The sequence below is a fragment of the Gymnodraco acuticeps genome, unplaced genomic scaffold (assembly GCF_902827175.1).
Source record: "Gymnodraco acuticeps unplaced genomic scaffold, fGymAcu1.1, whole genome shotgun sequence".
Lineage (NCBI taxonomy): Eukaryota > Metazoa > Chordata > Actinopteri > Perciformes > Bathydraconidae > Gymnodraco > Gymnodraco acuticeps.
In genome coordinates, this window is record NW_022990010.1 from 2,037,653 (window position 1) to 2,057,952 (window position 20,300).

The 20,300-nt window shown below is 40.2% G+C and overlaps 1 protein-coding gene across 4 annotated transcripts in view; it reads right to left on the reverse strand.

Annotated features, from left to right (window-relative positions):
- Positions 1 to 538: 538 nt before the first annotated feature.
- The window catches only part of camsap2a (calmodulin regulated spectrin-associated protein family, member 2a), a 42,282-nt gene continuing 22,520 nt past the window's right edge, over positions 539 to 20,300 (reverse strand). The window contains exons 5-18 of one of the 4 annotated variants that reach the window (XM_034213110.1): positions 18,427 to 18,459; positions 17,153 to 17,294; positions 16,322 to 16,461; positions 10,408 to 10,504; positions 10,159 to 10,255; positions 9,938 to 9,969; positions 9,754 to 9,823; positions 7,631 to 9,659; positions 6,805 to 6,941; positions 6,173 to 6,396; positions 5,475 to 5,547; positions 3,979 to 4,094; positions 3,362 to 3,480; positions 539 to 2,828 (exon numbers count right to left, since the gene is read on the reverse strand). In XM_034213110.1, coding sequence (XP_034069001.1) covers positions 2,523 to 2,828; positions 3,362 to 3,480; positions 3,979 to 4,094; positions 5,475 to 5,547; positions 6,173 to 6,396; positions 6,805 to 6,941; positions 7,631 to 9,659; positions 9,754 to 9,823; positions 9,938 to 9,969; positions 10,159 to 10,255; positions 10,408 to 10,504; positions 16,322 to 16,461; positions 17,153 to 17,294; positions 18,427 to 18,459 — 3,615 coding nt within the window. In that variant the 3' untranslated portion in view covers positions 539 to 2,522. Of the gene's footprint in view, positions 2,829 to 3,361; positions 3,481 to 3,978; positions 4,095 to 5,474; positions 5,572 to 6,172; positions 6,397 to 6,804; positions 6,942 to 7,630; positions 9,660 to 9,753; positions 9,824 to 9,937; positions 9,970 to 10,158; positions 10,256 to 10,407; positions 10,505 to 16,321; positions 16,462 to 17,152; positions 17,295 to 18,426; positions 18,460 to 20,300 lie in introns of all 4 variants that reach the window. The other 3 variants (XM_034213109.1, XM_034213112.1, XM_034213111.1) reach the window with 3 other exon arrangements.

Consider the following 20,300-nt stretch of genomic DNA (forward strand, 5'->3'; position numbering starts at 1 on the left):
GTCTATGTGCTAAACTTACTCAAATTATTAATGTGTCTTATGTGGCAATCATAACTGATGTGTCATGAATTGATAGCATTTGAGTAATAGGTGTGTCCTATTCGTCCCATTTAGTCATACAGTGATATGAAATTAAAGTTATTGAAAAAATCCAAGAGTTTCAGTTAAAAAAAATCTGTTGGCTATTTCATAAAAATATTTATATAAAATAGGAAAAATGCACTTAAATCATATAGGCTACAAATAGTGAGTCTCCTACTCGTCTACTTTAGTTATATCATGCTGCAATGGATTCAGAGTCACTGGGCCATATGATATGGAAGCTATTGAAAAAAAACAAGACTTCAATTTTGAGAATGCCTTACATTACTGTATAGCCCCAGAACAAAAGTGCTGATGTAATGTTTTTGCAAAATGTCTACTGTATATATTTTTTCAACAACTTAAATAAAAAATGAAATCCCAAACGTCCTAAAAGTAACCCATATAAATAATATAAATCCTACCTTGTTTGATTTTACAATTAAAACCATATAAATGCTGAGACCATGCTTAGTTTTATTGAATGCCAAAAAAAGACAAAAACTAAGCAAAAATTCAACTTCAATTTCAGCAAAAAGTTGAATGACAGCACAGCGTCTGACAAACAAACAAATTCATCCTAAATTGGTACACTTTCAAAGGAACATACTGTACAATATCATTACAGTTTAAATAACCATTCATCCTGGTGGACAGAGCTTCTGTGGATAAATCCTTCGATTAAACAACAGGGAAACACTCCGTAATAGATTACATTTTCAATGACATCTACATGCTCTGTTTTGGTCATAATATCCCTTCAGTCATAAACAAAGCACCCTGTCAGCAGATTCCATTTTTCCATACCCGTATGCAGCAACAAGGATCTCACTTATTCTGCCTTTGCTAATTTAATCTTTGAAATCTAATAAAATGACTATATATCTGGCCATTTTAGGACATGTTACATGTATGCAACATCGACAATCACCTAATGCGTAGTTTGGGTCAACACACATTTCTGAATTTAGAGCAAACATGAATAAAGGTGTTGAAAATGACAATCATAATAAAAGTTTGGCCATGTTCATTAATCAGGCAAACATTGCTGTGATGTCTTTTTCTTTTAATAACAGAGCAATTGATTTCTTTTTGTGAATTTGAAAATGTAAATCTTTATTACATTTTGTGTTTGGTGGATACCTTTACCAAAAGTGCCTAAGAGTAACATAAGTGTAGACTTTGTTAGGATAGTTGTGAATCTGAAGAATGTAATAATGTTGAAAACAAAGTAATAGTACATTTTTTATTTGAAATCCTGATATTGCTGTGAAGAGAAAAACCTTACTGTAGGTGTCATTATGATCTGACATTGAGTCATATTCCTGATATCAGTGGGTGAAAGTTTAATTGTACAACATAATATACTACAAAGATCCTACATGGTGCATTAGGCAGCATTTCAAAATAGAATATAAATAATACTGAAGAGTTTAATTTGTTCACAATGTGCTCTGAAACAGCAGCAAAGTGATCTCAAACACTGGTTCTCTGCCTTTTGTGGCTGACGCAATGCTGACTTTTCACTGTCCATCAATTTGACTTGATTGAATACGTCTTGAAGTTGCAACTACTACTGTATATTTTGAGAAAGAATAATACAAACATGACAGCATATTTGTATATAAGAAATATACACACATCATACGTTAAATTGTCTGCATGTGTCCCTACACACAGGTTGAGAACCAGTGATCTAAAGTAACTTCCTGCATTGTTTAAAATCACTTTCTTAAAAAGGGGTTTGAAAAAAGCTGAAACCGCTTCGCTTTGTTGAGTTGAACACACATTAACTGTGTTGCTATTACTAGCTGTATGCAATTCATTTTTTGGCCCTTTGTAATTTAACGTACCTTAATATACAAACTGTTCAACCTACAGAGATGACAAAAAGTGTTCTTCCAAATACAAAAAAGCCTCTGTATACGCTGTCTCGCAAACACCTCATTGCGCTCCCCCGCTCAAACAAACGCGTATAAGGCCCCACAACAGGATAATGCACAACATAAATCAATCTGTACATGAATTCAAAACATTCAGTGCTTCGTTAAAATGTCCTGGCATTCATACCGTCTCTTTTTTGACTTTTGGCACATAGGAAAAACAACACTCACACATGCCTTCATAATTAGACTTAAACATGTAAAATCTCTAAAAACACAGCTGTGATAAGCATTTACATCATTCTTAAAAGGTGGCATACATTCCAGCTGTTCATAATCTTTGAGTCCTATCATGTCCAGTCCATAGTAAGTAGTAAAGACAAGGACAGGAATGCAATAAGAGGATAAAACAAACACACATTAATAAGACAAGTATGCATTCATCTAACTGGCATTGCAGGTGCTTGAATCTTCATGGATATTTACAGTGAAGTGCAAATTGAAATGGGTATGTTCCATTTGAGGGGGTAATGGTGAAGTCTGGGGTATCAAGTTCCATTAGGACTGGACAGGCACTACTTTTTTAGGGGTGGCGGGCTTCTTGGTGTGCCAGAGATGGCTGTGGATGGTGACCGCGTCCACGCTGGCTGACATGGTCTTAGCTGGAATCTGACTGAACTGCTTCTTGTCCGAGTTGTACTTGTAGAGGCCGTCGATCATCTTACGGGTGATGCTCTTGGGGCCGATACCTGTCAGCTTGTTGATCTCCTCCATCTCGGGGCAGCAAATGTAGAGAGAGCGAAACTGACAGCCGCCATCTCGGAACAAAACCAAGAAGTTGCTGGCCTCGGATTTCTCCATTTCCTGTTAATGTCAGGGGAAAAAGCTCATTAGTTCATGTATACTGAAGGAAAGCAACCCTATATTTGTATGTCCATTTCCCTAGGTGGACTAGCCATACAATGTGTTGAATGTCACTGTGATGGAAGAATAGTTAACTTAATATAACTTGATGTATTTGTTTGAATTTGTACTGTTTCCTGGTTATAGAAAAAACCTTAACCTTAAACTTAATTTTCCTCTAAATGTATTTCTCTTTCATCAACAAAATAATTCCAGCCTTTCCTCCTTTGCCGATCAATGTTAAGAAACAGTTCATTATATGTCCTGCAGAATTAAAAGCTTTTTCTTCATTGAGGGGCTTTTATTGTGAAACACCTTTTGTGAGAAGTGTATACTTTTCTTTTATACAAGTACAAAATAGAAATGGAAATAGGCAGAGATAAAAAGGTCCCACTTAACATTTTAATCCACAAAGTTGTATGTGGCGTGCATATTTAGGACACCCGACCCCTGCAAGTGTAAATAACAATAAATCAAACGCTCCGTGCCGTTACCTCCAGGATCTTGTTCTTTTGGCCCTCATTAACCTTGCCTGCGAGGCAGCAGTGGGCCAGAGCGTTCTGGATGATGTGCTTGTTAGATTTGGCACTGGGCTCCTTGTACAGCTTCGGTCCTGAATGAGAAGAGAGAACGTCTAGATGGGACTGTTGTCATGGCAACTACTCTAGCTATGTCCAAAAAAAGATGTTCCCTTCCTATTCTCCTCCTTTTTCTCTTGATAAATCATGTATGAAGATTGCTACTGGTTACATATCCATGTGTTATTAGAGGCATTCATGTTTTAAAGATCTATTGAGCGATACGAGAGGATGACTTAACTTTGGTAAAATACAAATGACAATATTAAAAAAGCACAACGCTACTTAATCATACTCTTTGTGCCTCTTAACAGATTACCCACACTACCCTGTACGTTCAATATTAGCTGCATTGTAAGATCCAAAAAAGTAAAAATATGTTTATGATATTATTTCATATCATTATCTCATGTTAATATGAACTTTAATGTGTTTAAAACATACAATGACATATATACAGTTTAGCTGTTTAGTCTGCTAGTTTTAACATCTTACAACCAATGCTACAGAAGATATGTCCGAAGTTTTCCTACCAGTGTACTCTGCGTTGGATATGACAGAGGAGGTTGTGGATCCGTTCTCCCAGTCCTTTTCTCCATTCCTGCTGCTGGAGCGGCTCGGGGACAGGAAGCCATCTGCAGAGTCTGGCCTAAAGCACACACACGTATACAAGCAGTGTCAGATTACCTTTCTGCATGGTTGCTGAGTATACTGTAGGGAAGGCAGGAGACTACGGTACTACTACACAAGGTGGCATCTCTAAAAACAAATCCTATAGCAGCAGTTGGTGTGATTTTACCTCGCTGTCGACATTATGTTGGTATATATTTATCCTTTACTGTAGAGGGATTTATTTGTACTATTCCAGCCTAACTAGTAGCAAAGCGTGCAAGCACAGGCAGGGAGTGCAGTGATGTGAAGCAGTCTGGTGCAGTGAAGGTCAATCAATTATAGTGCAACACAAGGCATTTACTTGCTCTTTTTCTGGATTGCAACTGCATTTTCTCCAGAGTGTGTTCCATAGAATTGGTCTTGAGCTCTGAACCAAACTAAAACATTTACTTTAATGTTTTTATAGGTGTGAAAAAGCCAGAGCGGGAGTGGACATTGGTGAGGAAGGTACAGCAGAAACGTAAGTGAGAAAGACAAGTGATTTTGTGGTGGCGATGCAGCTAAAAGGGCTGAAGTGAATCATGAGGGAATAAGTTGATTTTTCTTCAAGTGCTCTATCAATCCATTATAAAACCCAGGGTGTGGAAAGGGTTTTAGTGCAGGATTGGGCTCAGGGCAGCGTGAAGAGGCTAAAGGTTTAACCGCTAAGCAGAGACTAACCTTCTCCTTCTCAGTTTAGGAGAATTCAGATTGTAGAAGAGACCACCAGATGCTAAGCTAGCACTTCTGATGTGTGTGAAACAGCAGGAAAGAAAGTTTTAAAGAAGGAAGATAGAAGAATACAGGAAACATGTTAGTCCTGAGAACTGGAGTTAGTGAAGAGCTTGGCTTTCAAAACACAGAAAAATCTGAACAATCACCTTTACTGCACATGAAGGATGATTACATAATGATGTTTAAAAATGACTACAAAGTCAAATGTTCAGGGCATTGCAGTTCCATATGTCAGCCCTGTATAATTAGTGAGCATTTACTGTTCCTCCAAAGTTGCTAAGTAACTGTAATTCTTAAATTAGGTAAACCAGATTGACATTTCTAATTATTTCTAATAAAAGCAGGGTGCCAAAGTCCTTTATTTTGTTTTAGGACTGCCGATTTTCATATTTTTGATCATACAGCAAAGAACAAGCTGGCATGAATGCACATACGTAGGTTTTCACCTAACTGAATGAATCAGAGTTATGAATCCAAACGTATGACATATTTAAAAAAAGATCTTCAAAACATCAAGGTTTAAGTTAACGGTTATAATACTATACTATAATAATAGTAGGGACCAAATTATTACAAATATTTGTATTGCATTTTACGTATGTTACTTCATCAGCTAGAGTATAGAGTTGTAAAAGCATCTCACCTTGGCAACCTCTTCTCAGAGTGAACACTGTCGCTGTCTCCCAGGTTGAGGGAAGCCAGGGACAAGCTAGAGACTGAAAAGACACGTTGGCGTGAACCTGGATGTGAGGCGAGATGTGACACAGCATGACACGGTTACACAGACACAATGAGAAACACAACAGCAACACAACCAGCCCGCTGTCCACTGGGTTTTCTGCCAAACCCTGTTGCAGAGCAATGCAATCTCAGTGTTATAAAAAAAATGTACTCTAACAGCCAGTAATACACACAATATTCACATGGTCATACCCTGTAACACATTACTCTGTATTATTATACAGTATATCATTCATTATTTTTATTTGACCCATACAAACTTATAAACATACAATATTATTGCATTGCTCCTTCAGTTTCATTATGTTTAAGCTCAACATGTTCGTCCTACTGTATCATTTTGGGTTTGTTGTCTTACAATACAATACAAATTGCCAATAATATTGGAAATATCAAAATTAACTCATTTGAAATCTGAACTAGACCAAATAAGATATATATTTTTTTTTATTTAGTTATGGAAAATAAAAAAATATACATAGGAGATGATTGTGATTAAAACATATTTCTCAAGTGGCTCAAAGCACAGTGGCAGCAGGACACAGATTCGACAGATGGGATGACCACGACCCTCTGAGTGGGGGTCGTCTCCATGGTTACCTGTGGCAGCTCTGACAGGGGTTTTGGGGGAGTCCATGCTTTCGCGATGGATAGACTTTGGACGACCCCGCCTCTGCTTGGCCCCTCCCACTGGTCGAGGTTTGATGACAGTGTCCATGTCCTCCATCAGTTTCAGCTGCTTCCTCCTGAGATACTCCTGTTTGATGAACTCCCTCCTGACCTTCTCTTCCTCCTTCCTCATGCGCTCCTCTTCTGCTTTCAGTCTGCACAGAACAGAGGGATGGGTCAATGCAGAGAAATACTTTCAGGGGTTTTCTGTTAACTATGAGTCAATCATGATTTAGGATTCTAAAAAGAAATACAATATCAACCAAGTTATACATTCTACATTTTTCCTTTTATAAAATACATAAAAACATTTGGCAATGCAGTCACACTTTCCTTACTTTCTGATGAAAACTAACTTGCCTATTCTTTTTTGGACAGTGATATAGAGATTTATTTACAACCATAAAGGGAAAAGAAAGTAAACAAAGGCAGGAAGTAGACAGGATTGAAAACAGTTTAAAACATTGACACACCAAACTGCCTGTTAAATATTGTTGACACAGTGCTGTGCTCTATTCTGAAAATGCGTATGGACTTATTTTCCAGATCATGTGTCGACATACCGAGCTTCCTCCTTCTTCTGCTCCACCTCAGCCTCCAGCTGCATCTTCCTCTGCTGGCTCTCCTTCTCCCTCCTCATCCTTTTCTCCAACAGTGCAGCCCTCTTCTGAGCCATGTCCTCCTCGGCCACACCATCCGCCTGAGACGTGAAGGAAGCAAAGTCAGTCACTTCACACCATCTACAGTTTTTATAATGAATGATGTAATTCAAACTGTTACTGTGAAAGCTCCACTCTCCTTTTTGTTATGGGATGAGACTGAGTTGGAAAGGTACATTCATCGGTATTCTTATTGAATTTAAATGTGAACCGTTATTATGCAAATTGTTTTTATTCTGTTATTCTTCACGTCATTTGTATAATGTATTGTTCTCAAGATAGTCATATTAGGCTGCTAATTAGTATAAATTGATTTTGTTTTCATGTGAACATCCTTCGCTCATCCCCCAGCAGCCACCATCTATTTAACCCTTCTTTACCCACAGCTGTGCCTGAATTATTCACAACAGCCCCAGTTTTATGACCTACATCGAAACACAGACTGCAGCTAGCAAGCCATCTTCCAACCCATTAATAGGAAGATGATGCTTTTCTCAGCAGACATGGTTCCTGAATCATTCATCATCTTGTTGTGTTAGAAACAATGATAAACACCAAACATGGCTGCCTCAGGTTCAAATGTAATTGTGTTTAACCCAGAACTGCAGCATTGCTTTTTGATGGCCTTGAATGGTCCTGGATAGTTTCTACATGGACTCTGTATACTATGTTTTTCATCATTTCTATTGGTGACACACATTGGAGACATTCTTTTGTATCATCTGCGTACCTTGAAGAAGAAACCACGAGATATCTTCTGTTCGTGATCAGGGCCGTCCTCCTCCCCCAGCTGCATCTCCAGATCATCATCAAGTGTCAAATCTTCCAGTGGCTTCACGACCGACAGAGGAACCTCTATCAAGCTGCTCTTCACTTGGCCTGGGTCTTCTGGCTGGGGAGGGATCTCTGAAGGTGTCACTGTGAACGTCTCTACCACAGGATGGGCCAGAACCTCAGGGACTGATGACTCTATGAGAGGTTTCAGAACTGAATCTGCTTCGGTTGGTTCTCCTTTGAGCTTGAGGTTTGGGGAGCTGGGCGCTGAATTAGCTACACATATACTGGCACTCTCCCTCTCTGGGGAAAGGAGTGACTCTGTCTCCTTGTTTTTATCTCCATCTATTGTATCTGGATTGGCTGTTGCTGGTTTCTCACCCAAGTAAGCCATGGCATATGCCAAGGGCTGGGAGGGAGAAAACCGCCGTAGCCTGGGGATGCTGTCGACAGATTGTGGGGCAGTTAGGACTCGATTATAAGGGGCAAGCTTTAGCTCGTTGGGCCGAGGGTTGCGAGGAGTACGTGAGTGGAAGGAAGCAGATTTGCGTTTAATGCTGGTTGGAGAGCGGTGAGTAGAATGAGGAGAGTCGGCAGGAGAAGGGGGTCCTGAGGATCGGGTAACGGCTCGACTCTGTTTTTGTGGTGATGGGTTTGCGTATGAAGGAGGGATGACCCAAGCCTGCTGCTGGTGTTGTTTCTCCCTCATGGCCATGATCACTTCCTGCTGCTGAGCCAGTCGCTGCATCTCGGTCTGAAGGAAGGCTAGTGAATGGTTGAGTTTGTCAATGGAACGTGTGTACTCTGAGAGATCTCCCTCTGTTAGCTGAGCCTGGCCCTGACCACCTTCCTCTCCTGCACACGGTGACGTTGTCCAACAGGAGGCCGTGCTGCTTTGCTCTGCACCATCAGGTGTGTCTGCTTTGCTCCTCCCAAGTGTAAAGGTAGGACTTGTGCTTGCTGCCTCAATTTTCCCTCCTTCCTCCCCACTTGCCGCCCCGTCTCCCTTTCTCTTGACCACAGTGAGAAACGCAGAGTGACCAACCTTTTGTCGATGCCTTGTAAAAGCAGCTTCTACTTTCTTCTTCTGTGCTTCGATGGCTTTGCGTTTCTCCTCCAGCCTCATCCTCAGCTGTACCATCTCCGTAGCCATGACCTGAGCAGGGTCATTTGCTGGCAGTTGTACAGGTGTGGGCGATGTTTTAGCAGTGAGGGGGGATGGGGTTTGTTGACGGATGGGGCTGTGCTCGGGGGTCGGGGCCCAGGAGACGGATAACGGAAGGCCAAACTCAGAGCCCTCAGGAGTGGTCTTGAGTGAGCTGCTGCTGCACCTCCCTGAGTCTGGCAATGATGGAGTAGGCTTCTTCTTCTTCTGATCTGCAAAGCTGGTCAACCTAAATCCTGAGGGGGATTTGCTCCGATTGCTCGGGCAGGGGCTTGGCGTGTCCATATCCAGGTCCATGTTTACAGAGCAGTCTTTCAGAGAGGAGTCCTCATCCAGCATGTCCTCTGTTCGGATATGGATGCCTGTGTCCACCTCTATAGTGTCTGTGATGCTCAGAGACCCTTTGGAGTCCAACTCTGACACTGGCTCCAAGACACCAACACCAGCCCCTTGTGGGGAGTGCAGGAAGAAGCCGCTGTTGACCCCCTCCGCTGGGGGTCTGCTCGGGCTGTGGATAATCTGAAGGGCTTCCTCAATGGAGGGAGTTGTTGCCATGACACTTCCATGTCCGTTGGGGTATGCTCGTCTGCTGGGCTCCTCACCAGCCAGGCTGTCTGGGCAGCCCTCCTCATCGATGCCCACACTCTGACCGTTCACAGGCTGGAAGGACAGGTTACGCTTCATTCCACGGGGCATGTGGTGGACTTTGAAACCAGAACCGTCATCAGTGCTGACGGACCGGACCATCCCATGCATGGAGCCGGACGCAGAGTCCTCTTTGTCAAAGGGGATGTCAAATGACACTCCATAAGGACCAGACCTTAAGAGTAAAACAAAAAAAGAAACCAAAATAAATATACAGATGTTTTTTTTTCAAATGAGCAGCCAATAAAACGTACAGCAATATAACTGACCTTTTTTCTTTTGGCCAGGTGCCGAGGTTTCCATCGACAAAGGACATAGAGGTTGACCTTTTGATCTCTCCTGGATGACGCAAGAAGCAGAGTAAGAGTTAAAACACAGGTTGTTGTACCTCAAAGTAATCACAATTAGCTAAATAAGTACAAAAGAAGTATATGAATACATTAATACAATCACCTGAGTTTCGAGGCTGAGGTCGGAGGGGTAAACTAGAGAATGAGAGAGAACAAATTACAAATGTGTAAAATATCTGTTTTAAGCTTTAATTTGTCCAGATAGCGATTGCTTCACAAGTCCCATATAATCACACCTGCCAACAACCTGTGTAAACTACTAGCCAACAAGCACAAAGTCTCATATGAACAACATTTCACGTGTTATAGATCAGACTAGCATACCTGGGTCTTTCCGGACTCGGGGGTCTTTCCATGAAGCTCTTCTTGGTTGCCTTGGAGATGGGTATGGCTGAAATGTTCTTCAACAAGGATGAGGGGTCTGTGGTCACACAACAGAGACAAATGATGATGTAACACATTTTGCTTTAAAAATATAAAGCACATACCAAGCATATACCAATACTTCTTTCTACAAATGACAATAAAGCTGCTATTGCTTTTAAAGTCAGAACTTAGAGACTTAAGACTTGCCTGTGCCTTCATGCTCCAGCATTCTTGGTTTCACAAAAGACGGCTTGACCACCTCAAACAATTGAAACAGCTCTGCCATGAACACCAGATAGTTATTCTGTGGAAAAAAAATCAAACGAGACTAACATTAAAATCACGAGTTTCAGTTACATTTTGGTATGTGTCCGGTTGTCACTTTCCCACAATACAACAGCCGTTAAACTGCATTGTACCCATCTCCCCTGCAGGTGTCTCTGTTTACACTTACAAAGAACCAGAGTTAATGAGTATTACTTGTATCCTCCAGTTTATGTATTTCACCAATCTTGTTCCATGTGACAGAGTATCCTTTAAATGTAGAGATGCCACATAGTTCTACCTGCAGTGGAGTCATTTAGAAGGGATCTATATTTATCATCATTTCAAAAAAAGACCTGTTCCAAAAAACTGAATAAACATAAAGAAAATGGCTTTCACTGAAGCTAGTGAACCCAACAACATCACTTTTCCAGACAAGCTAATCTGTCAACAGCACTGTGCTAGTACAGAGGAGTGATTAAGGCATTAACCTCATTTTTTAAATAGAGGTCAGCTATTTTTTCCCGCTCTGAATCACCAGCATGCGATCCACCAGCCAGCATGAATTGGATCGGGTAAGAAATGTTAGAGGGACCTTTGCCACAGTGTCTGGCCGTGTCCATGTCTCAATCAGGTCAACATACAGTGGGAGGTCAAGCTGCTTGAGGACACTGCACTGCAAAACATTTTCATTTTACAAATTACTTTCTCTCAGTATAATATTTTCCCACACCTACTGTTGTTTTATTTCTTTGTAACAATCGTAAAATGTGTGGACTTTGAAAATCTATTCAACTTTATCTGCACTTTATAACAAAGCCAAAATATGTAGTCTTTAATAGGCACAACATGTAAAAACACCAATGGTTCAACCTGATTTCTATTTTTGTTGACATATTAAGTCTAGATTTTGAGGGAAATGAAATGTTTTAAACACATTTTAAATGTAGTGTCAATCTTTGCAATCAGAAACAAGTTATTGTTCACTGTTAACTGAATCCAGGTCAAACAGATCTTCTTTGACCTCTCTAGGAAATTAATATTATTAATTATTGCAGCAACTCAGTGTCTATTGAAGTGAACATGGGAGCACTCACTAACAAATGCACACGTGCTCACGATATGCAAAACGAGTGCAGTAAAGCGGGGGCGACCTTCAGGAACACGCCCCTCCCCACCCTCAGAACATGGTCTCCAGACAAAGACATGCTGCACCGCTCAGCTCTAAAGATACATGATTGTCCTCATCAACAACATTTCAGTCTCCAAGCTCTCACACACACATCATACATACACTCCTTTTGCCCCTCCACTGCAGCCCAGAAGCACACCAGGAGGGGCAAAGTCAATTAACGCCAGCAGCATTGGTACCCTTGGGTTTTACTGCAGCATTTTAGCAGTTTTCATTGTTTTCTCACATGCTAGATAGCAGAGTTGCAAACGTGTGAAAACGTGTTTCGCTCTGACAAAATGGTTACCAAAATGAATAAAGTAGAGCAGAAACATAACACATTTTAATCTCTCATCAATCAGTTAATTTCTCTATCATCATTTTCTAGAATAGAAAATAATCATGTATTGTCATTATACAAGTACAACGACAAGAGTAACTACCTATGATTTGAGTTATATTTCCCTTTCTTTTAGCCAAACTGTTATGACTATAAATTGTTCTTAAGCATAGAATCACTAACACATGGCTAGACAAATACCGAAGCAGTTTACCTTTAGGTGTGCTCAGCATGTAAAGCATTCCTCAAGGACGGATAGAAAAAAAGACCCAGGTAGAAAAAAAGAAGAAAGAAATATTTCCCTATCGCCCACTCAGCTGTAATCTGTGGCGAAGCCCCGTCTGACTTCTCTTCCCATCTGCCCCTCTCACTACTACTGATACACCAGGTGTGAGTGCTATCGTTTAATACCACCAGTCAGCGGTCACACACACACTCACACAGATCCACACACAACTAAACGGCGGACCACCACTACGCCTATCTCCCTGTTGACTGGCATTACTACCTCTGCCAAGTCTGCACTGTTGCCAAGTCTGTCTGGTTTGGAGATTGGCGTGTCAGAGTGTGTCACTCTCAGGCAGAAAACAGGAACCTGATTGGTGATTAGTAGAAGAGAGCTCAGGGTTGAGGCATGTGGGGGTGGAGGGATCTAATCCGCTGTACAGGGATGGGCATGAACAGTCCATACACAACACATGCATACATAACACTCATTAAAGAGCAATGTCTTCTGGGTTTTCCTGCATACAAATGCATTCAAACTGCTTAAAAATTACATATCCATGAATTATTATTAATTAATTTCATATGTGCTTGGACAACACTGAGTGTTCATTTGACATTTATGTAAACAGTCATTGGGCAAGAGGAAAATGAAAGGACCTGCAGCCAGGCACGATCAGTTTACAGAACCCACTTTCTGAATGTACCAAACAACTTTATCAGTGTGCCCTCAAGTTGCCTATAAAACATATTTCTAAAAGTAGGAAAAACATCTGAAGAGAAATTAACTTTAACACTTCTAAAAGTGGCCACACGCAGACACGAGACGGAATGGGATGATATAATGACACTGAAAACAACGATTGGTTACACACAATCCTTCCACTCTTTTTAATGCTGGTCCATAATCTAGGGCTTATCCTGAGGCAACACTTACCGGTACTGCAAATCACTTTGTCAACTAATGACGGAAATGAACACAATACAGTTTTTGTAAATCATACTGAGAAACCAGTCTGTGTATATGGTTACATCTTTTTATAGACTTATCTGGTTTGTACAGCAATGTTAGCATTGCTTATAACATTGCTGCTTATAACAGTCAGACTTAAACGCAAGAGGATATGAAATACATGAAGTGTGTTAATTGCCTTCCTGAGGGCGACCTACAAACCTCTCCTTGGTTAAGAAGGAGAAAACACAGAAGAAAGCCCAAAGCTGGTGGATTTCATTTCTCCTTCTTAGATCCACAGATGGTATTTGAGATGTGGTGTGAATGAATTAAAGAGCCAGTAAATGGGAATGGGTTGGCATGATTTACTAGCCTGGTGTCCATTAGGAAAGAGAAGCCCTAAGTGATGTTTGGTAAGGCTTTGGGGGTTGGGTACTGCAGGCCAGTCTTTTGTCTCTTATAAAGGCAAATTAAATATGAAGCGGACTGAACCTGTTTTACTGATCCAGACTGTTCACCCACTTTCATCTCACTCTCAGAGCAACAGACCCTGAAGTCTACTCACATGGATCTCGCACAAAGAGCTTGGGTTAGCTTGGCTTTGTTGCTGTTTTTCATGGTTTCAAAACAAAATCAAGACAATTGAATGTATTTTTGTTGGCTCTTAAAACCTATAAGCATTAAAAAAGACAACAAATTAATTAATAAATAGATACATTAATCAAGGATAATGGATGTATTAGTGGGTTGCCGCCCTTATTTACATAGAATAGTATGTTTTATTTGCAAAAACCCATTTGGTTCTACAATTACTGTTATGTTCTTTATTCTAAATGGAAATCTTCTGATCTATATCAAATCTGATCCTTCAGTGTTGGGCATGTCAAAAATCATACTAAAGCTGCTGAAGATGCTGTCCCTCTTTCTCTCTCTTTTACACCTCACTGTCTAAGCGTTTCAGACTCGTGGAGAAGTGTCTCATCACTCCTCTTGGCTCCTGCTTCCATTTTTTTCCCCATCAACACCTCTCTCACCTCCCCTCCCCACTAATGTCTGGGCTCCATCTCTATAATAAGATCTGCATTAGTGTGTCGGGCCACAATGTACAGCTACTGAGGGGGTAACTGCCTGGAAACTGGGTCAAGGTGGCTGAATCTCACTGGTTCTGTATGCAGTTTTGGATGCACTGCTGCTCTCAGGCAATTGCTCTGACTGCTGGGATTTCTTTTCTTCACCCTCATAAAATCAGTGTCAGCAGAAAACTGCTGCTGGCTCGTCCACGCGATTCAATTATTTATTTTTTGATGCTTTGTGTTCAGTCGATGCGTGTGTGCTGCTGCGAGTGCAGCCATGTTAACCTTATAGGGTTTTTTCCCTGATGTATAAATATATATTGGTACAAATATCAATATGTCTGCTAATGTTTCTGAGCAACTGCATATCATATATTTTTATATAATAAAATACAACAAAAAAAGAATAGTGCAAGAAGTCTATATACACGTAAATAGAATATGATATATACAAGAACAGACTCTAAAATTAAATATTGTGTAGTAAGATGAAATTAAATACTGTTTATTACAGTGATAACTATTTAGATAAATAAATATTTTTTTTTTACCAGAGTCTAAAAAGTGCATGTCATTTCAGCCTGTGCTGAGAACAACAGTTCTCCATCAGAGGACATGCTGAGGCAGAGTAAAAGTTATCCAGAGACATTAGCTAATGCAGCTCTTTGGCAAAGACCGCTGAGACTGACACATCAGGGACAAACACACAGCATGGACAGTAAGTTACATCAAACCACTGGACAGATTACGCTTGTGTGGCAGAGTGGCTGCTTTGGGGCATTGTGGGAATTGCGGGTATTATATGAAAAGGTTTTCTGCCAACAAAAATACATTCGTTAACATAACTAGAATGTTATTTTTAGATCCAACACAGATCTTTAACATAAACAAATTAAAGTATGAATGTAGCATGTGTTTAGTCCCACTCTCTAATGACACTAGTATTTGGTAAGAGGTTACGGAGCGAGAGAGTAAGCTGTGAGTAAGAAGTGGTAAAGGAAAGAAACGGAGTGAGTCAATGAGAGACAGGAAGAGAATTACAAAAAGCTATTGTTAAAAGAAAGCATAAGAAGTCAGAATGAATCACAGTAGTAAAATAAAGACAGATCAAGCTTAGAGACGGAAACTAAGAAATCAAGTAAGAAAAGGAGAGAGTGTTTGAGGAAATATCACAGGCAGACATGTTGGAAGAGCAGCTCTCCAGGGTAGGCGTTGGTAAAGACGGATTGTTAGGATCAAATTGGTTTTCCACAGGATGACTCACCACACTGGCCTACAGAGTCACCTGTTTCTCTTGATTCTCTCATTGGATACCACAACGTATGTTTTTCTTATCAGTTTCGTCAAGACACTCATGAATGAATTCGTATAATCAATATTTGCATCTGTTTATGAAAACACTCATTAATTTAAGTAGTGTATAATTCAACATTTTGATGTCTCGCTATTTTGTAAACATGTCAACCAAGACCTGACATTTCTTCCAGATTCAAAGTAAAAATAACTTGCTTTTAAATGAGATCCCATTTGCTTTTAGATTGAGATATACTAACTGAAATTGGCATTTGTTCTTCCTGCTGGCACGCACACATTTGGCATATTCAAAGGCTCCGTTTCAGAAGCTCAGCAGTTTACATTTTGGCAGACATTTCTCCAAGAATGCAACAATGATTACACACTAACTGTAAAAGCTATTTCAGAGTGGAGAAGTGTTCTGCAGAGAGAAGCTTTGGACACCAACAAAGAGGAGCAGTATCACATTATAGTATTGAAGACATGTGCCCTATTTTGGACTAAGAACTGAAACTCTTTTAAATATCATCTAGCTCAATTTCTAAAACCAATTTCTAAAAAAACAACTAGCTTAAAATAGATTTCTGTACATATATAGACAATTAAAATACTGTTACTAGGTAAGTAACCTCAAACTGAGAAAATTGGATAATCTTGTATGTCACATACTTACTGACAAATCTATCAAGCCCCAGTCAGCAGAGTGATACAGAAGTGACAGCAAATTATTGTGATATTTAATCTTTTTTTGGGGAAATACAATTGTAAGTCTGGTGCTGCATGCAGCCAGGTTTGTGCCCTACCTTGATGGAGGAGGAGGCGTAGAGCATGTCCTCCAGGCTGAAGTGGCAGCAGCCGTTTAGGTTGTCTTTGCAGAAGTCCTGTATGAGCTGCAGGTTGTAGAGCCGGTCAGCTAGCGCCATGTTCTCCTTCAGACACACATCTGGGAGGGCAGAGGGAGCCATCAGCTGTCAGTGTGACGTTGGTATGGATTTTATGATTAACTGGGCTCTGCTTATAACACCTAAGTGGTTTTTTAGTGTACTGATGGCTTTTGTTTAAGATCAGAGATGGATGCAGTGTGTTAAATACAATGTTGAGGTTCATTTATAGTCAGGAACTGCTGAGGGGTCAAAGCACACTGCTTTGTGACTGGCCAATCATGACAGGGGGTTACATGTCATCAATCTGTGGGTGGAGTCAATTTAAACAGTGTTGAGTGATTGAGCTTTTGTTCCTGTGATGTTCTCAGTTCAATTGAATGCCTGTGTGTGGCTATGTTTTGTAGAATGTGTGTGTGTGTTTAGCCAACTATCAACACACTTCATTAGCAATGTGATGTGATTATGTGTTATCTTTAGTTTTAGACTGATCTTTGATCTTTTGGATTAACCATTCAGAAGAAGGAGACAAAATTACATAAATCTAGTATTTTTTCTGGTTTGAAAATAAAGCTTTTCAGCATGTACGAGCAATGTGCCCTGAAAACCGATTTATTCAGTTTTAGTAGACAGGAACATTGTTAGAGCCAGAAAGGTGGAAAAAGGTAGCATTTGTTTTTTTGCGGTCGACGTAGCTCTTAAATTCTTGCAGATAAATGCACCTTCAGCCCACACTGACTGTAAGCTCTTTACCGTCCAATGGGAGCAGCTGAGGGCAGTAGAAGTGCAGCAGCGCGCCCAGTGCCGAGCCGTCTGTGCTGTCTTTCAGCAGGTTGTCCACTGGGGGGATCCAGGGAACCATCTGGGTAGAGGACGGCTCCTTCCTGTAGCGGGCCTGCATACAATTAAAATTAAAATAAGATACATACCTATAAACCATTGTGCAACATTAACATGCCTACGTCTGTAGTACCTACTTTTTCTTTATTCATATCATTAACTACAGCTGCACAACTGGTCATGTTTAATGGTGCGCCAACAGCAACACTTAAGGCTTCATTAGATGTACTCATGTATGCAGGTAATTGAATGGTTCTGGAGCCTGTAGTGAAATGTTTCACTTGTTGAAAAGAAACAGCCAAAGTGAGCCCACTGAGAGGGGTAAAACACGGTGTGGCAACATATCAGTTCTACAAATACAATAAGAGCGCTTCACTGACCGTCAAGATATTGTGATCTGTGTGAGCTCTAATGGTATGATACCAGATACTTATTCCCCGTTTTCAATTCAACAAATTAAATAAGAAGTATTTACAAACCGCACAGTCAAAATGTACATTAACTGTTAGTGCTACCCAATGGTATACATTATATAGTGTTCCACTTAAACACACAATGTTAGAGGCAAGAGAGGCAATGTAAGAGTAAAGCAAGAGCTACCACAGGGTTTCGGAAACAATGTAATGCCAAATGCTCCCAGACATCCCCTCTCTGAGATGAAATTCTAATAAAATTATTAGAAATGTCTTGGCTAATCCCTTTGGACCTCTTACTGCTTCTCCAAGGGTGTCTAGTTCCACTTACAAGGACATTCACATTAGAAAATACATGGAAGCATGTTAGAGTTCATATACACAAATTCCTATTGTCTGTATAGAAAGGATATCAATAAATGTAAGCTTTCAATTACCTATAGTTAAGAGGCTGTAGAGATTAAAGGATCATGTATTTGCAATTTAAATCACACTTGACTGCTTTATTTCAATCAGAAATAATGACATATGAAACAGTTTAACTATTTCTTTCCTATTTTTTCTGTACAGTAAGTTACATGAATTCAGCAAAAGGTAAAACTTGATAATCCAAACAGGGGAAAACAGAGAGACACTGTGTTGATGTAACAGTGAAGTAACAGGTGGATGTGAACGTGATAAAATGATTGTAATCATGACACAGAGAGGTAGGGGCGGCAGAGACGGTCGCTATGGATACATAGATGAAAGCAAAGCACTGATCAGTTGACTTACGGGCACAAGCTTCATGTACCACTTGGTTGGTGACTGCAGAAGCACAAAGAAAAGACGACAAAGAAACACCCGTTAGTGAGATTTGTTAGAAATGTGATTAGTAATCCAAGGAAAGACATGACAGCAGTGACATCAAAGTGTGTTATTGAGAGTACATCAAAGTGGCAATAGGTTAATATAGTGTTAAGTTTTATATGTGTATCTTCGGTTTTTACAGCTTATATGTCCCCAGAATAAGAGTTTATTTATGACTAGACCCAACACAGGAAACCTCTATATGAATAAAATCACACTATAACTGAATAGTAAACAATAAAATATTGAACATTTGAAAAGCCAGATAAAATAAAATGCACAAAATGCATCAAAACAGGAGAAGCAACGTACAAAAAATGGTGAGGCCTTTTGTTAATGTCTTTGCAACATTGATTTCCGGGCACTAATTGATTAAGTTGTTAGAAATCACTTATCAGCTGATATAAGCTTCAATTGTTGCATGTTTTTTCCCTGGAATGCGCCCATCAAATCGACACATACAGTATCTATTAAAGACAAATTCCCAGATTTTCATAAAGAGTTTAAAGTGTCCCTGAATAGCTTAGATTCATTTGTATAAGGGACCCTGTAATGTACCAACAAAATCATAAAATGTATCTTATTGTTATTAAAAGCAAACAGCGTGTGCTTGACACCCAAAGTAACTAAAAGAAACCAAGTAAAAATCCCTGTCAGCTATCCACTGACAATGTAAGCTGAGTTCAAAAGAGAAGAGGCTTTCCTGAGTTAAATGCTAATTCCCACACTACCTAGACGCATCAAAGAACCAAATGTGAGTGCCACTCAAAACAGCTGGCAAGTGCTCAACTTCAAAGGTGAGCAATGACCCGTGAGAAAGTACAGACGCTTTGTACCGAAAGCCCCAAAATGAATAAAAAAGAAAAGATCAGCCGTAGCTTTCTTGGATCTTCCTGATTTGATTAACTCTCTGGATGGGTCTGATGGCGTCAGACACGTGATGTAATCTAATAAACAAAATGTCAGTTAATTTGTTTGATCTATTCGCAGCTGAAAGGACTGCCTATGAATCTAATGCCCCATCATGAGTGTTACAGTCTTGTTGTGTTACAAGAAAGAGAATACAGATCTGCTAAAGGTTGGAAATCCTTTCTATGTTTCTATTTATAAAAATGCTCTTTAAATACAAATGGTTGACATACAGTATGAACACACACACTCTGACCATGTATATCCCTGTCAGTATAACATTTGGAAAGTGATAGTGAATACATGGAGGTATGTTTAGGGTTTTGATAAAGGGTGCTCTGATTACAAAATGGCTACTGATGCCTATAAATCACCTACTAAGGGGTCAACCTCAACTTTCATTAAAGGACTATTCTGAATACACTTGCTGCCCTATAGTAAAACAATAAGATGAAGGAGGAGATGAAAACTGTTTGTGAATAAGTGTTCACAAGACTGTGGGCCAAGCAGGGTCACACAGAGTTTACAATCTGTTATAACCAATCAAACCCCTGGGGAACGGTAAGGCCCTCATCCATCGCCTTACAGAAGAGCACACACACACACACACACACACACACACACACACACACACACACACACACACACACACACACACACACACACACACACACACACACACACACACACACACACACACACACACACACACACACACACACACACACACACACACACACACACACACACACACACACACACACACACACACACACACACACACACACACACACACACACACACACACACACACACACACACACACACACACACACACACACACACACACACACACACACCACACACACACACACACACACACACACACA